We start from the raw sequence: 25,851 nt of genomic DNA on the forward strand, positions 1-25,851 counted from the left end.
GAGATTTGTAGTGAATGAAAATATACATATAACACATTAATGTATTTTACTGGTCACGGCACATGCCTTCTTGCTTCGGTAGAAGTCACTTTTCAGAAACAGAGACTTTTGAGGCCCCGGAACGAATTCCCGGGTTTCGAGAGGCGGAAGAGTAGCGCTCTAGGTCAGAAGGCGTAGGTCAAGGGGCCGAATTGGCGGGAGAATGAGTTTGTGGTCCACGATCTGAGGCTGCGGTGGCTCTTCGAGGTTCATTGTCCCTGGTGAGCGGCGTTGGGGGTTGTTGATGGGAGGGTGGTGGCCGAAAGAAAGGAGGGGTGACCAGAACAGCGCGTTCCGAGGAGCCGTGGAAGTGGCCTCGTGGTTTAGGCTCCAGAAGGCGAAAAGCCTTGCGGTATCTCCACGGTCCCCAAACCTCTTCGGTTCTCCCGTCTTCGGCTACACGTCACACATCTCGGTACTCTTTTCTGTCCCACATACTGCGTCTCCAGCTCCTACCTTTTGCCCCCGTCTTATACACCTTATTCACTGTGCTGCACCCCAACTTGTAGCTTAGTAATTCATTTCCAACAACCTGTTATTTGTACATCCCGACGGGACAGACACCTCGCAAGCCTGCAGCCCCTGCTCACTCCCCCTGGCCGTGTCTGCTGGAGCTATCCGGTGAATAGAGCTAGGAGGACCTGTGGGCTCACAGGTAGTAGAATGCCAGTCAACCATTTGGGGGCTGTCAGGAAATTACAGGGCAATATTTACACTATCCACAGCCATCTCATTTACTTAAAATGGGAATTATTTTTATTATGTGAAACTTAATACAGAGAGTGTTATAAACTCTATACCCATTACCCCAAATTGACTATTGACATTATGATCCATTTGCTTTCTTGTTTTATTTATTTATTTATTTATTTATTATTATTATTATTATTATTATTTTTTTTTTTTTTTTTAGAAAGAAACATCGACGTGAAAGGGACACATCGAGTGGTCACCACCCGCATGACCCAACCAGGGCCGGGGACAAACTGCAACCGAGGTACATGCCCTTAGCGGGAACCGAACCCAGGTCTCTCTGGACCGCAGGCCGACGCTCTAACCGCTGAGCCAAACTGGCCAGGGCTATTTATTATTATTATTTAATCCTCACCTGAGCCCATTGCTTTTCAGATAAAGTGGAAGGGAGAAAGGGAGAGAGAGAAACATCCATGTGAGAGAGATACATTCATGTGAGAGAGACACATTGATTGGTTGTCTCCTGCACCACCCTTACTGGGGCTGGAGATCAAACCTGCAACCTAGGTACCTGCACTTGACCGCAATAGAACTCGCAGGTCTGCAGGCCAAAGCTCTAAACGCAGAGCCAAACCAGCCAGGGCTGCTTCCTCATTTTTTTTTTTTTTCTTTATTGGTTTTAGAGAGAGGGAGGAAGCGAGAGGGAGAGATAGAAACATCCATGAGAGAGAACATCAATTGGCCGCCCCCTGCATGCCCCCCACTGGGGATTGGGCCCACGACCTGGGCTTGTGCCCTGACTGGGAATTGAACCAGCGACCTCTTGGTGCATGGATCGACATTCAACCACTAAGCCACGCTTGCCAAGGTGCATTGTATGTGTCTTTTTGTGTACATGAGTCCCTCTAGAGCTTCACTGGTCAAATAAATAAGTTAACTACTAGAAATGTAGCTGGTCAGATTTAAGATGTGCTGAGAGTGTTTATGAGAGGACCCATTTCCTCACATTATTGCTAGTCCTTTATATTGTAAACATTGACCTTTTTTTCAGTCTTAGATGACGAGATATTTGCAATTTCTTTATTACTAGGGAGGCCAAGGGTTTTTTAATATGAGTTTTTAGTCATTCAGATTTCATCTTAAGTGAATTGTATGTTTATATCTTCACTCCAGTTTTCTACTGAACTGCTTGCCTTTTTCTTACTGATGTGTGCTACTTTAAAATATATACTCTGGCCCTGGCCAGTTTGGCTCAGCGGTTAGAGCGTCGGCCTGCAGACCAGAGAGTTCCGGGTTCGGTTCTCACTAAGGGCATGTACCTCGGTTGCAATTTGTCCCCAGCCACAGTTGGGGTTGTGTGGGTGGCAACCACTCGACGTGTCTCTCTCTCACATCAATGTTTCTCTCTCTCTCTTTGTCCCTCTCTCCCTCCTGCTCTATCTGAAGATAAATGCAAAAATGTCCTCAGATGAGGATTTTAAAAATTTTTTAAAAAGAAACTTTAAAAAATAAAAATAAAATAGATATATACTCTGAATACTATCAAAGTTTATGGTTTGCAAATATCTTCTTTTAGTCATTCATTTGTATTTCAACCCTGTTTGTGTTACCTTAAAATATTTTTCATGTTTCCATCTTTGATCCATTTGAGTATAATTTTTAAAATATGTTATGAGGTAGGGATCTACTTTCATTTTTCTTCACACTGTGAGCCAGTTTTCTGAATACCATTTATTCATCTTTTATCTAACAGAATCATGATTCTATTCTCTTACAATCAATTAAGCAGATTGCAAATTCCCATTTATAAGAGTCTGTTTCTGGTATCTATGAGGTTATTTCTCTAGACAGTACGTTTTAATTACTGTGACTTTGCTCTTCTTTTCAAAGGAGTTGAAACCCACTTCTTTAATCTTTCTAGAATGGTCTTAGCAATTTGAGGCCCTTTATTGATTAATCAGTTTGTCATGTTTGCCAGAAACTTCTGCTGAAATTCTGATTTGAATTATATTAATTGACTTATTAATTACTCTTTTCAATGGCTATTTATGCCCACTGTGTTTCACCCCTCTTTGAGGTGTGGGAGATGGTGAACATGTCAAAAATCGATATCTTCAAAGAGCTCACTAATTAGTGGGGAGACAAAGAGGGTAAACAAGCCATTGCTAGAAAACAAGAACAGCAAGGCATATGCTTGGGCAAGGAACTCAGAAAGTTCTTAATCCTTGGATAACTATAGGCAATTTGATATATGGTGATCTTCATGAAAAAGACTGTATATGTCTTATTCACCACTGTGTATCCAGCACCTAGTACAGAGCCTGATACCTACCAGACAATCCCAAAAATATTAACTAAATGAAATATCCAACATTGACAGCTTCAGGGTCTCCAAGCCTAGAATATAATTTTGGGGCTGACTAGGTCAGATATCAATAGATGGGTGATGAGAGGATGGAGTTTTCACATCAGATCACAAACGTATACTGGGAATTTCTTCAAAACAGAGATCATATCTTACTTATTTTTATATTTTCAATATCTAGCAGAAAATAGGAAAAATTGTTGAATGTTCAGTGAGTTCCTATTATGGGAATGATCAGCTCTAATTAATCTGGCAGCCTAGAAAGGTAACCCAGGACTCATCTTGTATTCTTCTCTTTTTGAAGTCTTGGCACCATATCGTCTGTGACCTGTGGGGAGTGCTTGACCTTGAGATGCCTTTCACTAAGAATATTACTACCACACTGTGAGCACACCGTAACTGCTGGCCCTTTGGAGCTCAATTTTTATGGTCCTTTATTCATTCATCAGATATTTGCTAATCTAGAACTATAAATTTCTTCCTCTTACATTGAGGATACAGAAAATTAATCAGACATGAAGCCTGTTCTCTAAGAGCTTACAATTAGTCAAGGGACATAAGGCATATACCCAGATAATGTAATACAGAATTGAGAGGATGGAGCTATCACCTTGAGCTGGTTGAGCAGAGTGGAGGTGACATTTGAGCATCAAAGATTCTTCCAATTTGACAAATGAGAAAGGAAAAGAGCATTCCAAGCAGAGGCAATGGCATGAGCAAAATCTTGGAGGTGAGGAAAATATTTGGGAATGAAAGGAAACAAGAAGACCATTATGGCCAGGAGTATATCAGGAGTCATAGACTTATATTCAGGGGCCAGGTAGGTAACAAACATGAGTAAAAAGGGTAGTGTATAAATATTTGGAGAAAGATCCACCTACAGACACTCGGACCACTTAAAAAAATTTTTTTTATCCTCACCCAAGGACATTTTTCGATATTTTGTTCAGATAGAGTGGGAGGGAGGGAGGGAGGGAGGGAGGGAGGGAGGGAGGGAGAGAGAGACAGAGAGACAGAGAGAGAGAGAGAAAGAGAAACATCGATGTGAAAGGGACACATCGAGTGGTTGCCACCCACACGGCCCAACCAGGGCCAGGGACAAACTGCAACCAAGGTACTTGCCCTTTGCAGGAACCGAACCTGGGTCTCTCCAGACCGCAGGCCAATGCTCCAACCCCTAAGCCAAACCAGCCAGGGTCAGACCACTTTAAAACACCTCTGACCAAGGAACTGTTGAAGCTAGGTGATCGACGCATGAGAGTGCATTATACTAATATGTAAGTTTTGCATATACTTAAAATTTTCCATAAAAAGTTTAGCAAAAGACAAAATTACAAATATCCATATGAACTCTTAGGATTAAATAAGTAAACAAAACACTGGTAGTCAGGCAAAACATCCTCTGATGGCCCTGGCCAGTTTGGCTCAGCGGTTAGAGCGTCAGCCTGCGGTCCAGAGAGACCTGGGTTCAGTTCCCACTAAGGGCGCGTACCTCGGTTGCAGTTTGTCCCCGGCCCTGGTTGGGTCATGTGGGTGGCAACCACTCAATGTGTCCCTTTCACATCGATATTTCTCTCGATATTTCTCTCTCTCTCTCTCTCTCTCTCTTCCTTGCTCTCCCTCCCACTCTATCTGAATAAAAAATGGAAAATATGTCCTCAGAGGATTTAAAAAAAGAAAAATCCTCTGATGAAAGGAATAAGAGATAAAACAGGAAATGTAGAGATCTACATTGTAGATATTTGAGGGGCCAAGCTGAATTAATATTTGTCAAGTACCCACCATGTAGCAAGGGATTCGTATACATCGGGCCACTGAAGATTTCTAATAGAGTAGTAACTTAATGCAAACCTAAATTAGGAAGATGTATTTTATGGGAAGGAAAAACAAAAATAAAAGAGGCTTGCCCTGGCCGGTTTGGCTCAGCAGGTGGAGTGTCCGCCTGCGGTCCGGAGAGACCCGGGTTCGGTTCCCGCTAAGGGCATGTACCTCGGTTGCAGTTTGTCCCTGGCCCTGGTTGGTCGTGCGGGTGGCAGCCACTCGATGTGTCCCTTTCACATGGATGTTTCCCTCTCTCTCTCTTCCTCTCTCTCCCTCCCACTCTATCTGTACAAAAAAATGGAAAAATGTCCTCGGGTGAGGATAAAAAATAAATAAAAAAATATATAAAAGAGGCTTGCCCTGACCGGTTTGGTTCAGCGGTTAGAGTGTCGGCCCGCAGACCAATGAGACCTGGGTTTGATTCCGGCCAGGGGCATATACCTTGGTTGCGGTTCATCCCTGGCCCTGGTCAGGGTCGCGCAGGAGGCAACCGGTGGATGTGTCTCTCTCACATTGATGTTTCTCTCTCTCTCCCTCTCTCCCTCCCTCTTAACCTACCTGAAGATAAATGGTAATTTATCCTCGGGTGAGGATAAATAAATAAATAAATAAATAAAAGAAGCTTGTATCATGTTTACTTGAACATTTGTTGCACATCTTTACTACATGCCAGACTCTGGGAATATAAAGATGAATGATTTAAGACACAATCCTTGCCCTTGGGAACTCACCTACATATACATCCAACATTAACCTGTCGATATATTTTTTGTACTTGTTGCTCTGTTGCCCTGCAGTTGCATTCTAGTTGTTTCCATTTGTGGGAATCTCATCACTTGGTGTAGATCTGGTCCCTGCCCCCGTCCCCACTAAGCCTGTCATGGTAATCAGTAACAGTCTGACTGCTGCAAATAACTTCTGTTACCAGAGAAACAGCCATGGCTAGTTTATTTTTCTTTTGTTCTCTTCTTCAGGAGTAATATGAGGATTCTTTCTCTTCTGGGAACTGATGGGACCAAAATGTGGACAGTGCTGAAGTGGTGACCAAAGAAATCTCAGGAGAAAAGATTTTTGCCTTGTACTCAGGACAACTGCTGGGCCTACCATGGCTCCTGTGAAGATCAGCCACGTGGTGTCGTTTTCCTCTCAGGTATATTAACTAGCAGGCATGGGGTTTTTTCTTGGTGACTGAAAGGAGTGAGAGAAAAAAATAAAAGACTTGGCTCCACTTTCAGGAAACTCCCAATCTAATAGAAGAGACATCGTCCTTTCTTTGAGAGTCCAGAGTCAAAGGGAGGAAACAAAACTCTTGCACTCAGGTTGTTCCCAGAGCAATGCAGGACACCTAAAAACAGTGTTCCCAGGAATAAAGGTAAAGAAGGAAACACCACCCTTAGTTTGGAGGGACCTATCAAGGCTATAGGACCAAAGTCTATACCAGGGTTCCCAGAAGGGAAGTTTAGTCACTCTGTCATTAAGGGCAGACCAGGACACACAAAGTCATCCCTGACCTGTGAGGATATCAGCACCATCAGCAAAGGTGATCTCAACCTCCTCTCTAAAAGTCTACATTCAGGAAATCCTGATTACCCTGGTCAGAGCCAGGACCAGCACTGGTCCACTGTGGTGATTAAGGACCACCCTTCCTTTCCTCTGCTGTCATTTCCCTGCCCATTTACCCATCCTCTCTGCTCTTTCCATTCTGTTACTCTAGTCTTTCTCAGGGGGTACTGTTGACATTTTGGGTCAGACAAGCCTGCATTTTATAACAGTATCATTTGCATGATGGCATATCTAGCATCAAGGGCCTCTAGACCCTAATGACATTCTGCTTTCCAGTCATTATAACCAACAAAAACATCTCCACACATTTCAGAAAGATCCTTAGAGCTTCTTTAGGAACTACTGTATTGGCTCCTATTCTAAGTGAAATAGAATAAAAGTTATCCTTACCCTCCTTGCCTCCATGGTCAGTTTAAATGGTTTTCTTCAGTCTTAGCCTTATAAAATGCTAGAGAACATTAGCTACCTTCTACTATTGTGGTTTTCAGACTGTACTTCTAGAAGTTGAAAGGAGCCCTGGCCAGTTTGGCTCAGTGGTAGAGCGTCGACCCTGGACCAATGAGTCTCAGGTTCAATTCCAGCTAAGGGCACATACCTCGGTTGTGGTTCATCCCCACTCCTGGTTGGGTCGTGCAAGAGGCAACCAGTCATTGTGTCCCTCTCGTGTCGGTGTTTCTCTCTTTCTCTCCCTCTCTCTCTACCTAAAGATAAATAGAAAAATATCCTCAGGTGAGGATTTAAAAAAAAAAAAAGAAGTTGAAGGGAAAAGGGACAAGTGTATTGTCTCCAGCCGTCCCCAACTGTGCTTTAACCAGAGCTGTGCTTTTATTTATTGAAAACACACATACTCACGTTAGTATAAGACCAGTTAAAAGGAAGGGTTTTATTGCTAGAACAAAAAGCAAGATTGAAAATTATGAGTCTAGTCACCCCACTTTACTTAGGATGAAGAAATCTAGATCCAGAGAGAAAGTAGCTTGTTCAAGACCTTTCCACCGAGAAAATATCTGATTTTGAGTTAGAACTGAGAATTTTTATCTCATTATCGCTGTTGCAGCCTTTGAATGAATCACTTTATTTCTAACTATCAGTTGTAAACTTAGAATAAAAATCTTTGCCTTTCTTATCCCAGAAGGTTACTTTGAAGACAAATAAATGTCTGTGAAAACACCTTATAAACATAAAAAATAGGTCCTGGCTGGGTGGCTTAATAGATTGGAGCATCATCCCATACACCAAAAAGATTGCGGGTTCAATTCCCACTCGGCATATACCTAGGTTTTGTGTTCGATCCCTGGTTGGGGAGCGTACAGGAAACAACCAGTCGTTTCTCACATCAATATTTATATCTTTCTCGCCCTTCCTCTCTCTCTAAAATCAATGAACATATCCTTGGGTGAGGATTTAAAAAAATGAAGTAAAAATAAATGTAGCCTGGTATGAGTGGCTCAGTTGGTTGAGCTACATCCTATGCACCGAAGGGTTGCCTATTCAATTCCTGGTCAGGGCACGTACCTGGGTTGTGGGTTCAGTCCAGTCGAGGCATGTGCAAAAGATCAATGCTTCTTTCTCTCTCTCTCCCTCCCTTCCTCTATCTAAGCATGTCCTTAGGTTAGGATTTTAAAAAAGAAAGAAAAAATAGTATAATGTGATTAAGAGCTCTGGATTCAGAAACCTGGAAGTTCTAACTCAGACTGGTTATTCAGCCTCTTGGCCTTAGGTAAATTTCTGAACCCAAGCTTCAGTTTATTGATCTGTTAACTAAGAAGCAATAATAGTAACCACCTAAAATTGTTCTGAGGATCAAATGAGGTAGTCTGGTAAATGAAAGAGAGATAAGTGGTGTCTATAAATCCCTTGGTATGTGATAGCTGCGTCCCCATCTAGTTCCTTTCCTATTATGTTGGGATGCCTAGAAAGGTTTGGGAGTATAGGGATCCCTCATTCAGGGGCATCCTTTGTTCCCTTAGGCTCAGCAGGGTTCTTTATTGTCTCCTCTTTCTGACTTAGGATCCCAAGTATCCTGTGGAGAACTTGCTGAACCCAGATAGACAGAGGGGACCTTGGCTCAGCTGCCCTCAGGACAAGAGTGGGCAACTAAAATTAGAACTACAGCTGGAGAGGGCAGTGCCCATTGGCTACATCGATGTGGGTGAGTGAGTTTTCTGTGGCCTAGGAACCTCTGCAGGAGAACACAGGAGTAACATTGTCCTCCAAATGCTCCACCAAAATGTCTCAATTTAGTCTGGCTGAGCAGCCTTCATGGAATAAGCCCTAACTGGTGTGAAGGAGAGATGTGGCTCTTGCCCTTGGGGCAGGTATGTGGTGTTGGCAAAAACTGTAAGGGTTTTATTCACATAGAATTGAATGTAAATGGCACTCCTTGAATTATGCAACATACCTCCCCTGCTTTGATCTGAGTGGTCTGGGTGAAGAATATTGACATTACTATAAATGCCAACAAAAAGAATCTATATATACTTCTAAATATCAGTGTCAAGAGGATGCTGGGGATAAATTGTGCAGGCTAATCTGGGAAGGCTCTGTCGGAGTTTATGGGTTGAAAAGGTGGCCTTAGACTTCTCTGGAATAGAGAGCCAACAAATACCATTGGTCTCAGCTCTGTCAGGACAGAGAGATGTCAGGCTCCCTAGCAAGGAATTTGTTTTCCTTTTTTTTTCTTTATTGATTTTAGAGAGAGGAAGGGAAAGGAGGGAGAGAGAGAGAGAAACATCGATGAGAGAGAATATTCATTGGCTGCCTCCTGCATGCCCCCCACTGGGGATTTGTTCCATAACCTGGGCATGTGCCCTAACTGGGAATCGAACTAGCAACCTCCTGGTGCATGGGTCAATGCTCAACCACTGAGCCACACCGGCTGGGTGCAAGGAATTTTTTTTTTTTTTTTTTTTTTTTTTTTGAGAGAGAGAGATTTGTTGTTCCATTTATTTATGCATTCACTGGTTGATTCTTGTATGTGTCCTGACCAGGGATCGAACCTACAACTTTGGTGTATCGGGATGACACTCTAACCAACTGAACTACCCGGCCAGGGCCTCCCTAGCAAGGGTTTAAGAGACAAGACTATCCCTGGCTGGTTTGGCTCAGCAGTTAAGAGTATTGGCCTGTGGACCAAAGAGTCACGGGTTTGATGCCCAGTCAAGGACACATACTTCAGTTGCATGTTCAATCCCTGGCCCCGGTTGGGGTCATGCAGGAAGCAACCAATTGATGTTTCTCTCTCTCTTTTTCTCTCTCCCTTCCTCCTTCCCACTCTATCTAAAGAGAGAGAGAGTGTGTTAGTTTTGCACTGCCTGCCAGAGGACAGGGAAGCAGCAGGTCCCTTCAGTCAGGGAAAGGTTTCTTTATAACTGAAGCATGGTGAACCTACCTTCACATTGTCATTTAATGGGCTGAGGTCTCGTTTCACTTCAGTTACTGGCTAATTGTGTTGTTTGACCTTTTTGGGCTGCCAATTAGCTCTAGAATGGAGAAATGTCCTCTTCCTACCTGATTCCCTTGTGTAGTCAGGGGAGTCCCTGTCATCCTATAACCCTTATCCTTCTCTCGACCTTTTGTCCCCAGGTAACTGTGGCTGTGCTTTTCTACAGATTGATGTGGGCCGTTCTTCCTGGTCCCTGGACAGACCTTTTGTCACCCTGCTCCCTGCAACTATGCTAATGTCCCTGGCTGATTCAAAGCAGGGGAAAAACCGCTCAGGGGTCCGCATGTTTAAAGAAGGTAAGGAGTGCCAAAGCAGAAATGGGAGAGACTGAGGGAGAGAGAGATTTTGAGGAAAAGAGCTGTGGCACCATAGAAGGCTGTAAGAGCTGGTAGGTGTATGTTGTGAGAGGGAACCTCTGCAGGGGCTTAGTTATATCTATTGGGGGACGGGGTAGTTAATGAGTGAACAACTATATGGTATGTTTGTGAGTGAGTTCTCTATGATGAGAATACATGATACCTTGGGGTATTTTTGAGCTATCATTTATATTTACACTCAGCACAATTCCGTGAAGCCTGATGTAGAAACCACATTTGTGACCAGTGTGTTTTTGTTTGTATAAATGTAAATGTGAATGTAAGCATTACTGCAGGATGTATGTTTACATAAGTGAGAGAAGACTATATGATAGTTACAGTTACATAGCATATAGTGTTTCCTAAGTTATGTTCTATGCAAATCTCTGTGTTCACTACACACCGCAGAAGAAACATAAGATCTGATTCCTGGCCTCTGGGTCTTAGGATTTGTCTGCATTTAAATTGGAGGTGTTTGTAGTGTGAAGGAAGAGTGATAAGGGAGGAGCATACCAGGTGTAGGAGATGAGGTCCTACTAGATAGTGCTGAGAATTGAAGGTGAGAAGAGTTTGTAGTACTGGTGTGTGATACTGTGAGTGAGTGCATAGGGCATGTAGTGCTGTGAGGGAGCCTGAGATCTCCTGGTCCAGGAAGGGTAGATGTAAATCAGCAAATCCATTAAGCAAGTGATCGCCCCAGACCCCGACTCTACAGATACCGCCTGTTAAAATGAGACGTTGATTCAGTCCCTGGAGAAGTATAGAATGAAGATGTATTCATGCTGGGAATGGTATGGAACTATGACAGGGAGGAGTGATGGTATCTGAGAGGGCCCTGACTGGCCTGCTTGGCACAGCCAAACCCTGAGCACCAAGGCCTGAGGGGTCAGTTACTAATGACCTTCATTATTGCTTTTGTTGGAGTTTACTCTGTATAATCCTTGGTCCTTTCTTTCCCCTCCTCAGTATTGATCTTCTCTTCCTTTCTCCATCCCATTTATGCATTTTCTCTTCCCCCATTTTCTTTTCCTTGAGATGATTTCCTGGCTCCAGCCTTAAGTGAGTCATGGGATCGACTTCGCCTGACTTGCTCCCAACCCTTTACACGTCATCAGTCCTTTGGCCTGGCCTTCCTACGCGTGTGTTCCTCTCTGGACTCCTTAGATGACCCCATGGTGGATCCCTCAGCCCCTGTGAGCTCTGGGCTGAGCCAGGTATGTACAGTGATGGAGCAAGGACTTAATATTTTCCCACCCTTTTCAGTTTCTGGTTAGGAAGCTGGTGTTTGATTGAGTTATTCACATACACACACACACACACACACACACACACACACACACACACATTCAAATACAAACATAAATGAGCTGGCCGCCCTTTCTTACAGGTAGGAGTGAACTCCTCTCCTTCCCCTTCACACGTGAAAGATTCAAGTGAGTGAGCCTTCAATATAGTGTACACAAAGCTGTTGGGCCATTTGTTCTTTCACCATAATGAAAGTCTTTTTTTTTTTTTTAATTGATTTTTAGAGAGAGAGAGACACATCGATGAGAGAGAACATCAATTGGCCACCTCCTATATGCCCCCCACTGGAGATCAGGCCCACATCCTTGGCATGTGCCCTGATTGGGTGCATGGGTCAATGATTCAAACTTAATCTCATACTTTATTTCTAGGTTCCTGGGGACTCTAGCTTTCATCAGACTTTTCTATCGAGCACCCAAAACTCACATGACTCACTTACAGTCCCTCTGTCATTGTTCTTCTCTGAGCCACCTACCTAGCAAAGCCAGTTATATTCTTAGATACATGCTCTGCAATTTTATGTGTTCTCCTGCTTTCTCTCCCTATACAATACACACGTACTCCTAAGAGAAGTTGTAGAGGTTTCTGGATATGTATAATTATCTAGTCGATTTATCTTCCCTTTTCTCAGCCAGTTTTCTAGTTATTTGTTTGTTTTCTTCCTAAACCTATTCTGACTCCCTGTTTCTTGTCACTGGTGTCTCCATTTATCTTTCCAAGCCAGTAAGTACCCTCTACCACAATTCACTCACAGACAAATATAAAGATATAATCACACAGAGCTAGAATCATAAAATTCTAGAGATGGAAAATTACTTAGAGATCACCAAGTCCCAACCACCCCATTTTACATTGCAGATAGGAAAACGTACATATTCCAATTCACACAGTGAGTCAGAACAGAGTACGGACCAAAAATCAGGTATCTTCTTCTTATATCACAGTGCTTTTATGCTCACTATACATTTTTAGAAGTTTCAAACATTTGATATAACCAAAAGAATTTCAGTTCCCAGGAATGAACCTCAGAGTTACTACTCCTATAGTGGTTACTATAGAAGAGACTGGACATTGAGATGAGAAAATGAAATTAGAGCAGACAGAGGAGGAGTAGATGCTCTTGCATAGCTTTGGGAGAGACCCAGAGAGCTGAGACAAGTAAAGCTTAGTCTGAGATTTACTCTTCCATCGTGGAAAGGGCTGAAAAATGCAAAAGGACCAGAGGAAGCAGTTCCTTGTACTCCTCCAGGTCTCGCCATCACAGTGCTGGGAGCTGACGTGAACGGAGCTAGAGCTATTCAATGAAGTGGAAACTCTGTGAGATTAGGAACCTGTTTGTCTTGTTCCACAATGCATTCCTGGCTGCTGGAACAAGGTAGGCTTTGAGTATAAGTGTTCATTATGTAATTGACCTTTCAGAGGGGAGTTGTAGATAGAGTCATCATGAAATTTACCATCCAAACTGAGACACTTTGAAAGCAAAAAAAGAGTGCTATTAATAATTATACCGAGACAATAGACATAATAAGCACAACTGTCCCAGGCAAACCAGGACAGATGGTCTTCCTAATTGTAGGATAAATAAAGCCTTCATAGTCTTCCATTTTGGTCATCTAAATTACTCTGCACCTTTGGGACCATGGTGGGGTTGAGGAGGAAGGGTCAGCAACTCCAGACCTGTAATGTCAGAAAGACATTGAACATCAACAGCAGAATGAAACATGTTGCAGGTGCTCAATGAAACCACGGGGAAAGGAGATCCTGAAACATTTCTACAGAAGAGGATTGATACATGGAAATGAAATGATGGCACTCAGTTTTATAATTTAAGATGTCTGAAATGCCATAGGCTTTTTTTTTTTAATGTATCATTTTAATGTAAATTATAGTGAAAGCAAAACATAAGAGCTTTTAATCCTATGAAGTATGGTCTTTAATGATCACCGATTTTCCAGGAAAGAAAACAGAAACCAGAGCAGTTTAGTGGGATGTCCCTGGTCACACTTCTAAATAAGTCTAGGAGTGGATTTGAACCTAGGCCACCAGACTCCACTTAGCCTGTGCTAGGGAGCTCATTTGCTAGTGATTAATCTCATTTAGAGTTAAAGTTAAATAACCACCTCTACACATCCAGCTAGTTACCCTGTATAATACTATTCACTCTAAAATGTATAAGACATGGTAAAGAAAATATAAAAACCCTGGTAAACAGAGTATTTCAAAACTAATGCTAGGTCCAAGATGAGATTGTAATGGCAATTAGAAAATATTGAACAGTGAATGTGAATAAAAATACTATTTCTCAAACTTGCAGAATGAGGCCAAAGTCATGCTTTACAAGAAAGACACTTACTTTAAAAAAAAATCTGATGGGAGAATCAGAGATGAAAATTAAAGAAAAAAAGCTTAATTTTTTTAAATTCAAGGAAATTTGGAAAAATAAAAAAGGAAATAGCTACAGATAAACCGACACAGATAAAATGAATTTTAGCAAAGAATTAAGAAATTGTAGCATTAAATAAAATCTATGTAGAAATTATTTTTTGTGTGATTATTATACATAGACATTCTGGAGTTTGAAAGACAGAGGTTTATAAAATGCCTGTGTGGCGAACTCTAGAAAGAGACGTGTCATCTATCTACACATACATATATGCACAGCTCTTTATAGATGGCTAGAAATTGGTAGGGTTTTCATAGATAGCTAAAGTTGGTAGGTTTTTAGTTGCAGGTAAACAAAATCGTTCACAAAATAAGTCATAATGGAAATTAAACAATATTATTATTAAACAGTATTTAGAAGAGAAAAGTAATAAAAATGTTCCCAAATAGCTCAGCCAGTGTGGCTCAGAGGTTGAGTGTCAACCCATGGACTGAGAGGTTGCCGGTTCCATTCTAGGCCAGGGCACATGCCCAGGTTGTGGACTCAATCCCCAGTGGGAAGCATGCAGGGGGTGGGCAATCGATGTTCTCTCTCATCGACATTTCTATTTCTCTCCCTCTCTCTAAAATCAATTTTTTAAAAAAAGTTTTTTTTTAAAGTTCCTAAATAGTTCAAAGTAGAACTATTTAAAAAAATATATTTTTTTATCCTTACCCAAGGACATTTTTGCATTTATCTTCAGATAGAGTGGAAGGGAGAGAGGGAGGAAGAGAGAGAGAAACATCGATGTGAGAGAGACACATCGAGTGATTGCCTCCCACACGACCCCAATCACGAGCGGGGACAAACTGCAATTGAGGTAAGTGCCCTTAGCGGGAACTGAATCTGGGACTCTGTGATCCACAGTCCGACGCTCTAACCACAGCCAAACCAGCCAGGGCTTAAAATATATTTTAAAATATGTGTATAATTTGTTTCTCTCACATTGGTGTATAGAGGTAAGTGATTTGAGTTTTGTACCTACATGAATCAGTTTTCTGTATGTACAAATTTATATATATATATTTATAATATATATATATGCTTTCAAAAGTTTGCATATCATAGCAATCCCAAAGCCCTTTTTTCCCAACAGCATGTATTCTTTTATCCCAGGTCTTTCAGGATCATGACAAAGCCCTTAGCACTGGGAATAAAAGTATGCAAAATCACTGAATTCCACATCTTAGAGCTGGAAGAGAATGTGCACATACAAGCAAAGGCGCCCTAGTACAAGCTATAGCAGATACATTCACTCATTAACAGGATTGGGAGTATGCGTGGCACTAGGTGGCAGCGTCCCCTGGTGGTGAATGTCTGTATTTCATATTTCTCCATTTTCTTTTAAGGGCTCTTCTAATGCTTCGGAGTCTGATCCCAGCCCCTGGATGGCTAATCCTTCCATCCGGAGGACATTCTTCCCAGATCCCCAGACGTACGTAGCTGCCAGAATGGAGTTCTCCCAGCCACTTTTCAGTTCTTTCTCCTAGGAAAGGAAAACTACCAAGTCATATGCAAGCCCCACCTGGGTTCCCCCAATTAATCACATATACTAGGTCTATATCTATATATCAAACTGGCAATCTTTTTTTAAATATGTTTTTAATTGATTTTAGAGGGAAAGGAGGGAAGAGGGAGAGAAAAATAGAAACATCGATGAGAGAGAAACATCAACATTGACTGGCTGCCTCCAGCACATGCCCCCACCAGGGATCAAGCCCGAAACCCAGGTCTTTGCCCTGAGTGGGAATTGAACCAAAGACTTTTTGGTGCATGGATCAACGCTCAACCACTAAGCCACACTGGATGGGCCAAATGGGCTTTCTTGGTTAGATGCCACTGACAGGTGAGCAAAATGGAATCTCTGTTTTAAGTGAAACCAAGTACTCTCTGTTTCCCTCTAGGAGCACCAAAGAAATTTCAAAGCTTAAGACTATCCTAAAGCAGCTTCAGCCAGGGACTTTGGGGCGTTCAGCTCACATGGTGCTTTCAGCTGCCCGCAGGGCACCTCCAGGCATTGTGGCAAGCCCAAAAAACAACCCTGAAGAACCAGGTCCCAGTCATCCAGACAGTGCAGGTGAGGCCCCATGACCTACCTTTGGCTTCTTGCTCCTTCCTAGCATCATCCTTCCTCGAATCCACCAGTTTTTCAGGGATGGCTCATAAATGGTACTTCATGTGGGAGAAAAGACAATTGTCGGTGCCTTGTTACCAGAAGACAAATCAAATATGGTACAGTAATTGAAAGAGCACTGGCCTAGGAATCCGGAATCCTCTCTATGGGCCTCAATTCCCTCATCCTCAACGTGAAGGAATTAAACCAAATAGTACTTAGGCCTCTTGCAGTATTAATGTTCTGTGATCATCTCAGGACAATTAAATTAGAGTGATGGTCTATGGAGCTTATTGGAGAAATAGAGTAGGGGAACAGTGTACTTTTATCACAGAGGAAGGAAGGATTAAACATTTTGAAGTTCCTACTTCGTACCAGCCACTGCGGGCACTTTTACTAACTTTATCTATTTAATGTCCACCACAGACTTACGAAGTAGATACTGTTATACTCAGTTTGCAAAGGAGACCGAGATTCAGAGAAGTAAAGTATTCTGAGACACACAGCTAATAAGTGGCAGAACCAGGATGCGAACCCCAGAGCTCTTGTTCTTACTGTTCTAGATAGCAAGAGAGAGAAAACAAGCAGAGTTCTCTTTGAAAAGCCTTGGTTTCAATCATTGCTTCACTGGAAAAAGAATTTTTTTAAATATGTTTTTATTGACTTTTCTAAGAGAGGAAGGGAGAGAGAGAAACATTGATGTCAGAGAGAAACATCAATTGGCCTCCTACACGCCCCCCAGTATGTATTGAGTCATGTGCCCCAACCAGGAATCAAACTGGGACCTCTCAGTCCATGGGATGACGCTCAATCCACTGAGCCACACTGGTCAGCCACTGTGAAAATTTTTTAAAGGAAATGGTTTATCTGTCATTCCAAAGAACTGAACAAATTAATGAAATAATAAATATATCATTTTATTGCAAAAATAGGGTACATTGGTTATTGTTACATACCAAGTTACCCCAACATTTAGTGGCTTAAAACAATATTTATTATCTCATAGTTTCTCGTGGTTAGGAATCCAAGTGTGTTTTAACTAGGTCCTCTGGCTCTGGGTGTGTCACAAGGCTGCAGTCATCTCAAGGCTCACCTGGCAAGGATCTGCTCCCTAGCTCACTTCCATGCATGCTGGTAGGGTTCAGTTCCTCGTGGGCTGAGGCTCCTCTTAGTTCCTCTGCCACGAGAGCCTCTCCATAGAGCATCTCACAGTACGGCAGCTTACTTCACCAGTGAACAAGCTAGAGGGCAAGAGGGAGAGTCCTAGCAAGAAAGAAGTCAGTCTTTTGTAACCTAATCACAGAAGTGACATCTCATCACTTTTGCCAAATTCTATTCATTGGGAACGAGTTACTCGTCCTGCCCACACTCTGCAGGAGGTATGAATACCAGGAGGAAGGAATCAGTGGGAGTCACTTCAGAAGCTGCCTGCTGCATACTGTAGTTTATTATTTTAAGGGATAGAAAATGGAAAGGAAACTAAACTTTTTTAGGTATTCTACAGGCTGGGCACTGGAGCTATGAAAGCACTTTGAAACCTATTAAATCCAAACACGGTATTTCGTAAGTTCTGAATAACCAGATAAATGGTTGTTGCCGGGTTTTGTTATTATTCACTTGACACATTTATTGAACATCTCTGTGCAAGGCTCTGTGCTAGGTGCCAGGGTTATCACAGTAAACAAAACAGCAATGCTCCCACTCTAATGGAGAGACAGGTGTCAGTATCACACAGGAAATCTAAATCTTAAAACTGTGACAAGCCCTGGCCAGTTTGGCTCAGCGGTTAGAGCGTCCGCCTGCGGTCCGGAGAGACCCGGTTCGGAGAGACCCGGTTTGGTTCCCGCTAAGGGCACGTACCTCGGTTGCAGTTTGTCCCTGGCCCTGGTTGGTCGTGCGGGTGGCAGCCACTCGATGTGTCCCTTTCACATCGATGTTTCCCTCTCTCTCTTCCTCTCTCTCCCTCCCACTCTGTCTGTACAAAAAATGGAAAAATGTCCTCGAATGAGGATTAAAAAAAAAAACTGTGACAAGTGCTTCAAAGACAAAGCAGGATAGGATGACCAGATTTAGATTAGAGAACCCAGAGAAACTTCCTCACAGGAATTAGCATTTCCTCTAAGACTTAAAGAGTGAGAATAACTAGGAAAAGAAGATAGATAGATAGAAAGGGAACATCATATGTGAAGGCCCTTTTGTTAATGAGCTAGACTGACTGAGCATTTCTCACACAGAGCCCAGACCTGAGGATCGAAACTCAGAGAATGATGTGGGCAAGACAAAGAGACAGAAAGTTCAAGCCCGCAGGTAAGTAGGTCAACCTGAAAAACCCAAATCACCTCCCCAAACCTTACTGCCCTTCTTCTTTTTATTTTTTATCCTCACCTGAGGACATTTTTGCATTTATCTTTAAGTAGAGCGGGAGGGAGAGAGGGAGGAAGAGAGAGATATAAACATCAACGTGAGAGAGACACATCAAGCGGTTGCCACCCACACGATCCCAACTGGGGCCGGGAACAAACTGCAACCGAGGTGCGTGCCCTTAGGGGGAACCAAACCCGGGACTTTCCGGTCCATGGGCCAGCACTCTAACTGCTGAGCCAAACCGGCCAGGACTTTACTGCCCTTCTTCACCTGTCCTTCCCACTCATGTTTTAGTTAGGTCAGAGAGGACCCTGTGTCTGAGTCTTGATGTCATGGTCTGGAGCTAGTGGGCAGTAGAGAATAGATGTCCTTGTCCATGTATTGTCAGGCTTGGAGCTAAGGCAAGGAGGTAGCCCTGTAAGTGAACCAGAATTTGAAACTGAGTATACTGTACTTCTTGAACTTCATTAAAATTTAAATATTTTTCTGCTTCAGAGGACAATATCAATAAAAAGATGAACTCACAGCCCCGGCTGGTTTGGCTCAGCAGTTAGAGAGTCGGCCCACAGACCGAAGAGTCGCGGGTCTGATTCCAGTCAAGACATGTACCTCGTGCCCTGGCCGGTTTGGCTCAGCGGTTGGAGCGTCCGCCTGCGGTCTGGAGAGACCCGGGTTCGGTTCCCGCTAAGGGCATGTACCTCTGTTGCAGTTGGTCCCCGGCCCTGGTTGGTCGTACGGGTGGCGGCCACTCGATGTGTCCCTTTCACATTGATGTTTCCCTCTCTCTCTCTTCCTCTCTCTCCCTCCCACTCTATCTGTACAAAGGATGGAAAAATGTCCTCGGGTGAGGATAAAAAAAAAAAAGACATGTACCTCGTTTGTGGTTTGGTCCCCAGCCCTGGTCAGAGTAATGCAGGAGGCAACCAATTAATGTGTCTCTCTCACATCAGTGATTCTCTCTCTCTACCCCTCCCTCCCACTCTGTCTGAAAATAAATGGAGAAATATTCTCAGGGGAGGATTTAAAAAAAAAAATGATGAACGTACAGAATACGTGAGAAAATACTTCCAAATTATACATTTGATAAGGGACTTGTATCTAGAATATATAAGTAACCCTTGTAACTCAACAATAAAAAAACCTAATTTTTAAAATGAACAAAGAGCCCAGCCGATGTAACTCAGTGGTTGAGCATCAACCCATGCACCAAGATGACACTGGTTCGATTCCTAGTCAGGGCACATGCCCAGGTTGTGGGCCAAATCCCTAGTGGAGGGCTTACAGGAGGCAGCCAATTGATGTTCTCTCTCATCGATGTTTCTATCTCTCTCTCTCCCTTCCTCTCTCTCTAACCTCAATAAAGAAAAAAAAAAATTAAGAATGGACAAAGAATCTGAATAGGCCCTGGCCAGTTTGGTTCATCGGTCAGAGCATAGGCCTACGGTCCAGAGAGACCTGGGTTCGGTTCCTGCTAAGGGCGCGTACCTCGGTTGCAGTTTGTCCCTGGCCCTGGTTGGGTCACGCGGGTGGCAACCACTCGATGTGTCCTTTCACGTCAACGTTTCTCTCTCTCTCTCTCTCTCTCTCTCTCTCTCTCTCTCTCTTTCTCTCTTCCTGTCTTCCTCTCTCTCCCTCCCACTCTATCTGAACAAGAAATAGAAAAATGTCCTCAAGTGAGGATAAAAAAAAAAAAAAGAATCTGAATAGGTTTTTCTCCAGAGAAGATCTACTGGGTGTATACAGGGTCTGTGGAGATAGAAGAATGGGGAGTGACTACTAATGGGTTCAGAGTTTCTTTTGGAGGTGACAAAAATGTGAAATTCTATAGTTACTGTGCTTATGTAACTTTGTGAATATTCTAAAACCATTGACTAGTATACTTTGAAAGGATAAATTTTTGGGGGGTGTGCATATATCTCAATAAAAAAAATAATAAATCAAAAGGTAGTAATAGAAGCTCTGTTCTCAGATGTTCAAATGTTAAATGACTTCCCTAAAATCTGATACATCAAATGGGAAAACCAGGACTCCAACTCAGAGCTTCTGGCTCCACATCACTTAGCCTACATTTTTTTCACCCTAATTTAAGGTTCCTTCAGCCCTGTGGCCTCTTGCTAATAGTTGATCTTTAACTGTTCTTTCTCACAGGCCTTTATCCAACTCGAACTCTCAGCGAAACAGGAGGGGGAGAGCAAAGGCAGGGCAGAGAGAACACCACCAACCCCAGACCCAAACAGGCCGTGTCCAGGATAGTGCAGAGTGCCCCATTTGTGCAGGTAAGCTGCTGGGGCACAGGCGTTGGTGGGACTGCAAGCATCCCTTGAGGATGGAATGGGAGATCTGTGAATGCTGCCAGGAACATTTGACCTTGGATTCCTAGCCTCTGCTGTGCAGTTACATATAAGTGTATACTGAGCACCTGCTCACATTATATTGGCCAAGCTGAGGAAGAGACGGGGCCATGTCAAAACATACAAAACACGATCAGATTTTTTTCTCATTGTTTATGAGCCCTGGCTGGTTTGGCTCAGCAGTTAGAGAGTCAGCATGCGGACCAAAGAGTACTGGGTTCAATTCCAGCAAGAGCACATACCTCAGTTACGGTTCGTCCCCAGCCCTGATTGGGGTCATGTGGGGGCAACCAATCCATGTGTCTCTCTCACATCAGTGCTCCCCCCCCCCCCCCACTCTGTCTGAAGATAAATGTAAAAATATCCTTGGCTGGGGATTTTAAAAAAAATTGTTTATGAAACTTGGCTCATTTGGAGCTGGTAGAATACTTAAAAATATCTTTACAAATAAACTACTGAAAAAAGACATGCAAAAATATACTATCAAAGAGAGCTTTAGAATTTCCTTCATAACATTTTCTTTTTTTTTAATTCTTTTTTTCTTTATTGCTTTTAGAGAGAGAGGAAGGTAGAGGGAGGGAGAGAGAGAAACATTGATGAGAGAGAACATCGATTGGCCACCTCCTGCATGCCCCCCACTGGGGATTGGGTCCACAACTTGGGCAGGTGCCCTGACCGGTAATCAAACCAGCGTGAACTCTTCTTGGTGCATGGATCAATGCTCAACCACTGAGCCACACCAGCCAAATTTTTTTTTTAATCCTTACCCATGGTATTTTTCCATGGGTGTTTTTTTTGTTTTTAAGAGAGTGGAAAGGAGGCAGGAGGGGGCGGAGAGAGAAACATCATTGTGAGAGAGACACATTGATTGGTTGCCTCCTGCATGACCCCAACTGGGGCCGGGGATCAAACCTGCAACACTTTGGTCCACAGGCTGATGCACTAACCGCTAAGCCAAACCAGCCAGGGCTTGTAACATTTTCCTGTGTTCAAATTCTACTTACTCTATTCAAATGTTACTTATTTGCCAAGTTCCTAATCTCAATCTCTCCCAATTGAGCTCCAGTAGCATTCTCCTATTCACTTGGGTTTATCACTTCTCACCTCTGCTTTGTATCACAGCTGCCTGTGGTCATAGCTTATCTTTACCCCTAACTCTACAGTCCGTAAGGATGGGCCTGGGTTAACATGCCTCAGCTCCTAGCACAGTGTCAGGCACAAGTAAACACTGGGTGAATGTTTAGTGTCTCTGTAAAATATTCAGTTCCTACAAAAACAGCTGCAGTTTGAGAGGCTGCTTGGGGTGGCTTCCTTCCTGGGAGCAGGCCCAATTTTGCTTACCCTTTCTCTCCCACTTAGGCTCCTTCAACATTGAGATTCTTCCCCAGCACGCTGCCACTTGTGGAGAGACCTCCCCACCTCACCTAGCCTCTCCCTCTTCATCATCACCTTCATCGCCATCTGTTGTGTGGGTGTCCTCCTCAGAGAGCTCATCACCCATTTCCTGGGTCCAGTGCCCCATCTGCCAGTGGCAGTTCTCAGCAGGAGAAGTAGAAGAACATGCCAGCGTGTGTGGGGAGGTCCCTCAGATGTGAGCCCTGAGGTCCTGTGGTTTGGCCCCCTTGCTCTCTGTGACTAAAACTGGGGATATCTTGACAGCTAAGCAGAGCTGATGAGGCCAAACGCTCTCTCTGCCTTCTTCTACTCACTCCCTCAGGACTCTGCCTGATGGCACCTCTGGGCCCAGCCTGCTCCCCACTCCCAGTTGTCAAGGCTTCTGTGACCATGACACCTTATTTTCCCAAGGACAGCTTCATCCTTTCCCTTTTGGAACTCGGGTAGAACTGGTGGTCTCTAGGGCTTTGGGACAGTCCTGATGTCTTCCCCTAGTGAGTCACGGTATGCATCCTTGTGCCCATTTTCCTGACAAGAAAACTGAGGCCCTGTGAAAAGAAGCACTGCCTGATAAATAAGATCCTATGTTGTCCTGGGAAGGTGATTTTTGAGCAAAGACTGACATCCAGCATCCTATAAACTTAACTCTCCGTGTATTTTGTGGGTTCTCTTTCTAGATATAATCAGGTAACCGTGTTGCTGTGTGACTTTAAGCAAGTTATTTATCTTGGGCCCAGAATTAACCCTCAGTAACAGATAAAACTCCTGTCCTGCTCACAGAACCATCATAGGGTTCATATGGGTTAGTGTCTAAGGAATGGCTCTAGGCTTGGCTGTGGAACGATGGGCAAGTCCTCATCCCCACCTGTATAGTGAGGCAGTTGGACAAAAGGTCTCTAACGTCCCCTCCAGCTTAATTCTATTCCCACCTTTTTTGAACAACTTTGTTCTCTCTCCCCTTTCCCAGAAGATTTCATTGTGTGGCACTAACATCAGTTCCCCTGGTCTCCAGGGTAGAGAGCTGAGGGGGAGCAGCTGGTCCTGGCAAACAGAGGGCCTGAGGCAGGGTTTTAAATGGACAGGAAGGAGGCAGCTGGACACACGGGAGCAGACAGAGCAGGAGTTCTGTCTGTCTGGATACAGTGGGAATCATCCTCACCTCACAGCATAGGTGGGTGCAGCCATGGACCCCCTCATGGTAAGAGGACTTCTGCTCCCCTACCTTCTCCCATCCTGGTCCCATTTCTGGCCATGACTAAAACAATAGATTGACCAAGCCGGGCGTCAGGGACATCTTAGCTACCATGCAGGTGGTGGACATCCCCACATGGAGCCCTTGGAACACTGAGCCTGGACCCAAAATAGAAGAGCAATGAGAACGGGCTGGGCCTGGTAGAAGAGGGGCCTACAGCACTGAGGGGGGAAACAGCGCCCCACACAGGAGGAGCTTCAGGAGGGGGCAAAGCTGGGGTGTGGGGAGACTGTGGTGGAGGAGGAGTATGTTGGGATTCTGCTACAAGAACTGAGGGGCTTGGGAATAGACCAGTTCAAAAAGCTTCCTATGTGGGTCCCGCCAGTGTGGCCCAGTGGTTGAACATTGACTCGTGCACCAAGAGGTCACCAGTTTGATTCCCGGTCAGGGCACATGCCCAGGTTGTGGGCCCGATACCCAGTAAGGGGCATGCGGGAGGCTGTCAGTTGATGTTTTCTCATGGATGTTTCTATCTCTCTCTCTGGAATCAATAAAGGGGAAAAAATTTAAAAAAAAAAAAAAGCCTCCTATGTGGACATGTCTGGACCTGTCCGTCAGAGGCTTGGGGACTTCCAGAGGGATTAGCACCTGGGAGACGAAGTCAACAATGTGGGAGCTGAGTTCTGCTCAGATTCTGTGTGTCTGTTGGGGTTAGGCTCCCAGGGCAGCCCGTGTGTTCCCTGTCATACCCTCCCCTTTCTCAGTGCACACATTTGGCCCCACTGTGTGTGGGTTCCTGTGAGGACAGAAGTCATGCTGAGGGGGCCCAGTCAGACTCAGTCCTGGCACTATTCTAACCTGAGAACCCACATAATAAAATGGTGACTAAGAACATTTTTGTTAGTATGTGTTTGGGACAAGGAAGAGTAGCAAGTGTCTGGGGATAGAGGGTTAAAGGCTTGGAGGTAGGAAGGTGAGGAAAGCCCCAAAACAAAGGGGTTTGGAAACTTGAGTCCCACCCTCTCACTCTCTTACCCAGCCGCAACCTAACTGGACCAAGATCGGGAACAAAAAGCTGAAGTTCCCACCTCCACTCCTGGATGCCATCCAGAAAGGGCAGCTGGGCCTCGTGCAGCAGCTACTAGAATCAAGTCAAGGCCACAGGCGGCGGGCCAGGGGGGTCCCTGTGGAATGAGGAGCCCAAGGACCACTCCTGGAGGGAAGCTCTCAGTCTGGCCACCTGCCTGGGCCACAAGAACATCACTGATGTGCTGTTGGCCAATGTCAAGTTTGACTTCCAGCAGATCACGAGGCACTGCTAGTGACAGTGGGCACAAACCAGCCAGCAGTGGTCAGTGCCTGCCGGCCCAGCGGGAATGGGAGATGGGCCACAAAGTGGACACCAGGTCTTTTTCCCTGGCTTCCATTGACTCATCCATCAGTTGATGGCTCCTGCTGTGCACCTGGTGTCACAACACTCACTCACCCTGGCCTGCCAGAAGGACCTGTATGAGATAGCACAGCTACTCCTGGACCTGGGCCATACCATCGCCCAGCCCCACCCCGTCTCCCACGCCTGCCTGGAGTGCAGCAGCCCGCCGATGAGATCTGCTGGAGTTCTCCCTGTCCCACAACACCCACTGTGGCATCTCCAGCAGGGCCCACCTCTCGCTGGCCAGTGAGGACGCCGTGCTGACTGCCTTTCAGCTCAGCCATGAGCTCAGGCGCCTTACATGCAAGGAGCCTGGGTTTAAGGCTGGTTTCTTATACTTTGCCCTGCCCTCAATGCCAGGTATCTGTCCTTCCACTGGGGCATGTTTGGGCCTGTGGTGGGTGTTCTGGGAAGTGGGAAACAGGTAATGAGGCCTGGTTCCGGTCTCAGGAAGCCTCCATTTTGATGAGGAGGCACAGAATCCCACCTTGAAGGGGAATTCATTCTCATGGCAGAGAGCTGTCACTTTAGGGGCACTTTGTTTTATGTGGGTGGCACAAACCCCACACAAGGGTGCCATGGGTCTATATGAGGGAGGAGAGAGAACAGACAGGTAGGAAAGCAGCTAGATAGACTGAGAAGACATCAGTAGAACCTCTCTTCTCTGAACATCTGGACCCACCCAGTGCATGGCATGTTGGGGCCTCAAGCTTGTGATCACAGGCAGGGAGAGGGCAGAGAGGCAGACAAGACACTCCCAGGATGCTCAGCTTCATTCAGGGTCTATGTAGATGGTTCTACAAGGACTTCCAATGCCCAGAAAAGAGACATCAGGAAGCCACAGCTCTTGTGTTCATGGCTGACTCCTTGGAAGAAGCAGGATTAATCTTGGCTACACAAGTGGGTGCTTTAATACAAGTGAAGAGGAGTAGGGCACAGGCCAGGCAAGGCTCTCAGGTAGCAAAAGTAGACACAGTGATGCATGCAGGAGCCTG

General features: G+C 44.5%; 2 protein-coding genes and 1 pseudogene across 15 annotated transcripts in view; 2 read left to right on the plus strand and 1 right to left on the minus strand.

The window, feature by feature from the left end:
* On the plus strand, positions 1-23,738 carry LOC118627669 (putative short transient receptor potential channel 2-like protein). 11 transcript variants are annotated; one of them, XM_036258084.1, is made up of 11 exons: positions 1-260; positions 5,893-6,068; positions 8,492-8,633; positions 10,067-10,222; positions 11,318-11,496; positions 15,359-15,444; positions 15,914-16,086; positions 18,357-18,429; positions 20,635-20,762; positions 22,197-22,428; positions 23,315-23,667. In XM_036258084.1, the coding sequence occupies exons 2-11, from the start codon at positions 6,024-6,026 to the stop codon at positions 23,502-23,504; spliced, it is 1,404 nt and encodes a 467-aa protein (XP_036113977.1). In that variant the 5' UTR covers positions 1-260; positions 5,893-6,023; the 3' UTR covers positions 23,505-23,667. The 11 variants fall into 11 exon arrangements, 10 of the variants coding, with proteins under 10 accessions (XP_036113977.1, XP_036113979.1, XP_036113982.1 ...); XM_036258086.1 differs by having other exon boundaries at positions 22,197-22,305; positions 23,315-23,665; XM_036258089.1 differs by having other exon boundaries at positions 22,197-22,305; positions 23,200-23,425.
* RNF121 (ring finger protein 121) overlaps positions 1-25,851 on the minus strand; it is a 113,316-nt gene that overhangs the window by 72,168 nt on the left and 15,297 nt on the right. For 2 of the 4 annotated variants that reach the window (XM_036258099.1, XM_036258100.1), the window contains exons 2-3: positions 16,106-16,181; positions 15,449-15,495 (exon numbers count right to left, since the gene is read on the minus strand). The gene's annotated coding sequence lies outside the window, so the exon portion shown is untranslated. Of the gene's footprint in view, positions 1-15,448; positions 15,496-16,105; positions 16,182-17,215; positions 17,386-25,851 lie in introns of all 4 variants that reach the window. The other 2 variants (XM_036258097.1, XM_036258098.1) reach the window with 2 other exon arrangements.
* The window catches only part of LOC118628549, a 17,305-nt pseudogene continuing 14,990 nt past the window's right edge, over positions 23,537-25,851 (plus strand).

This window comes from Molossus molossus, unplaced genomic scaffold (assembly GCF_014108415.1).
Source record: "Molossus molossus isolate mMolMol1 unplaced genomic scaffold, mMolMol1.p scaffold_m16_p_13, whole genome shotgun sequence".
Lineage (NCBI taxonomy): Eukaryota > Metazoa > Chordata > Mammalia > Chiroptera > Molossidae > Molossus > Molossus molossus.

Coding starts and splice junctions, on each gene's coding strand:
- LOC118627669 (XM_036258084.1), top strand. CDS start 6,024: ATGGCTCCTGTGAAGATCAGCCACGTGGTGTCGTTTTCCTCTCAG. Junction 8,634..10,066: donor CATTGGCTACATCGATGTGG/GTGAGTGAGTTT, acceptor TTTTGTCCCCAG/GTAACTGTGGCTGTGCTTTT. Junction 11,497..15,358: donor TGAGCTCTGGGCTGAGCCAG/GTATGTACAGTG, acceptor TTTTCTTTTAAG/GGCTCTTCTAATGCTTCGGA.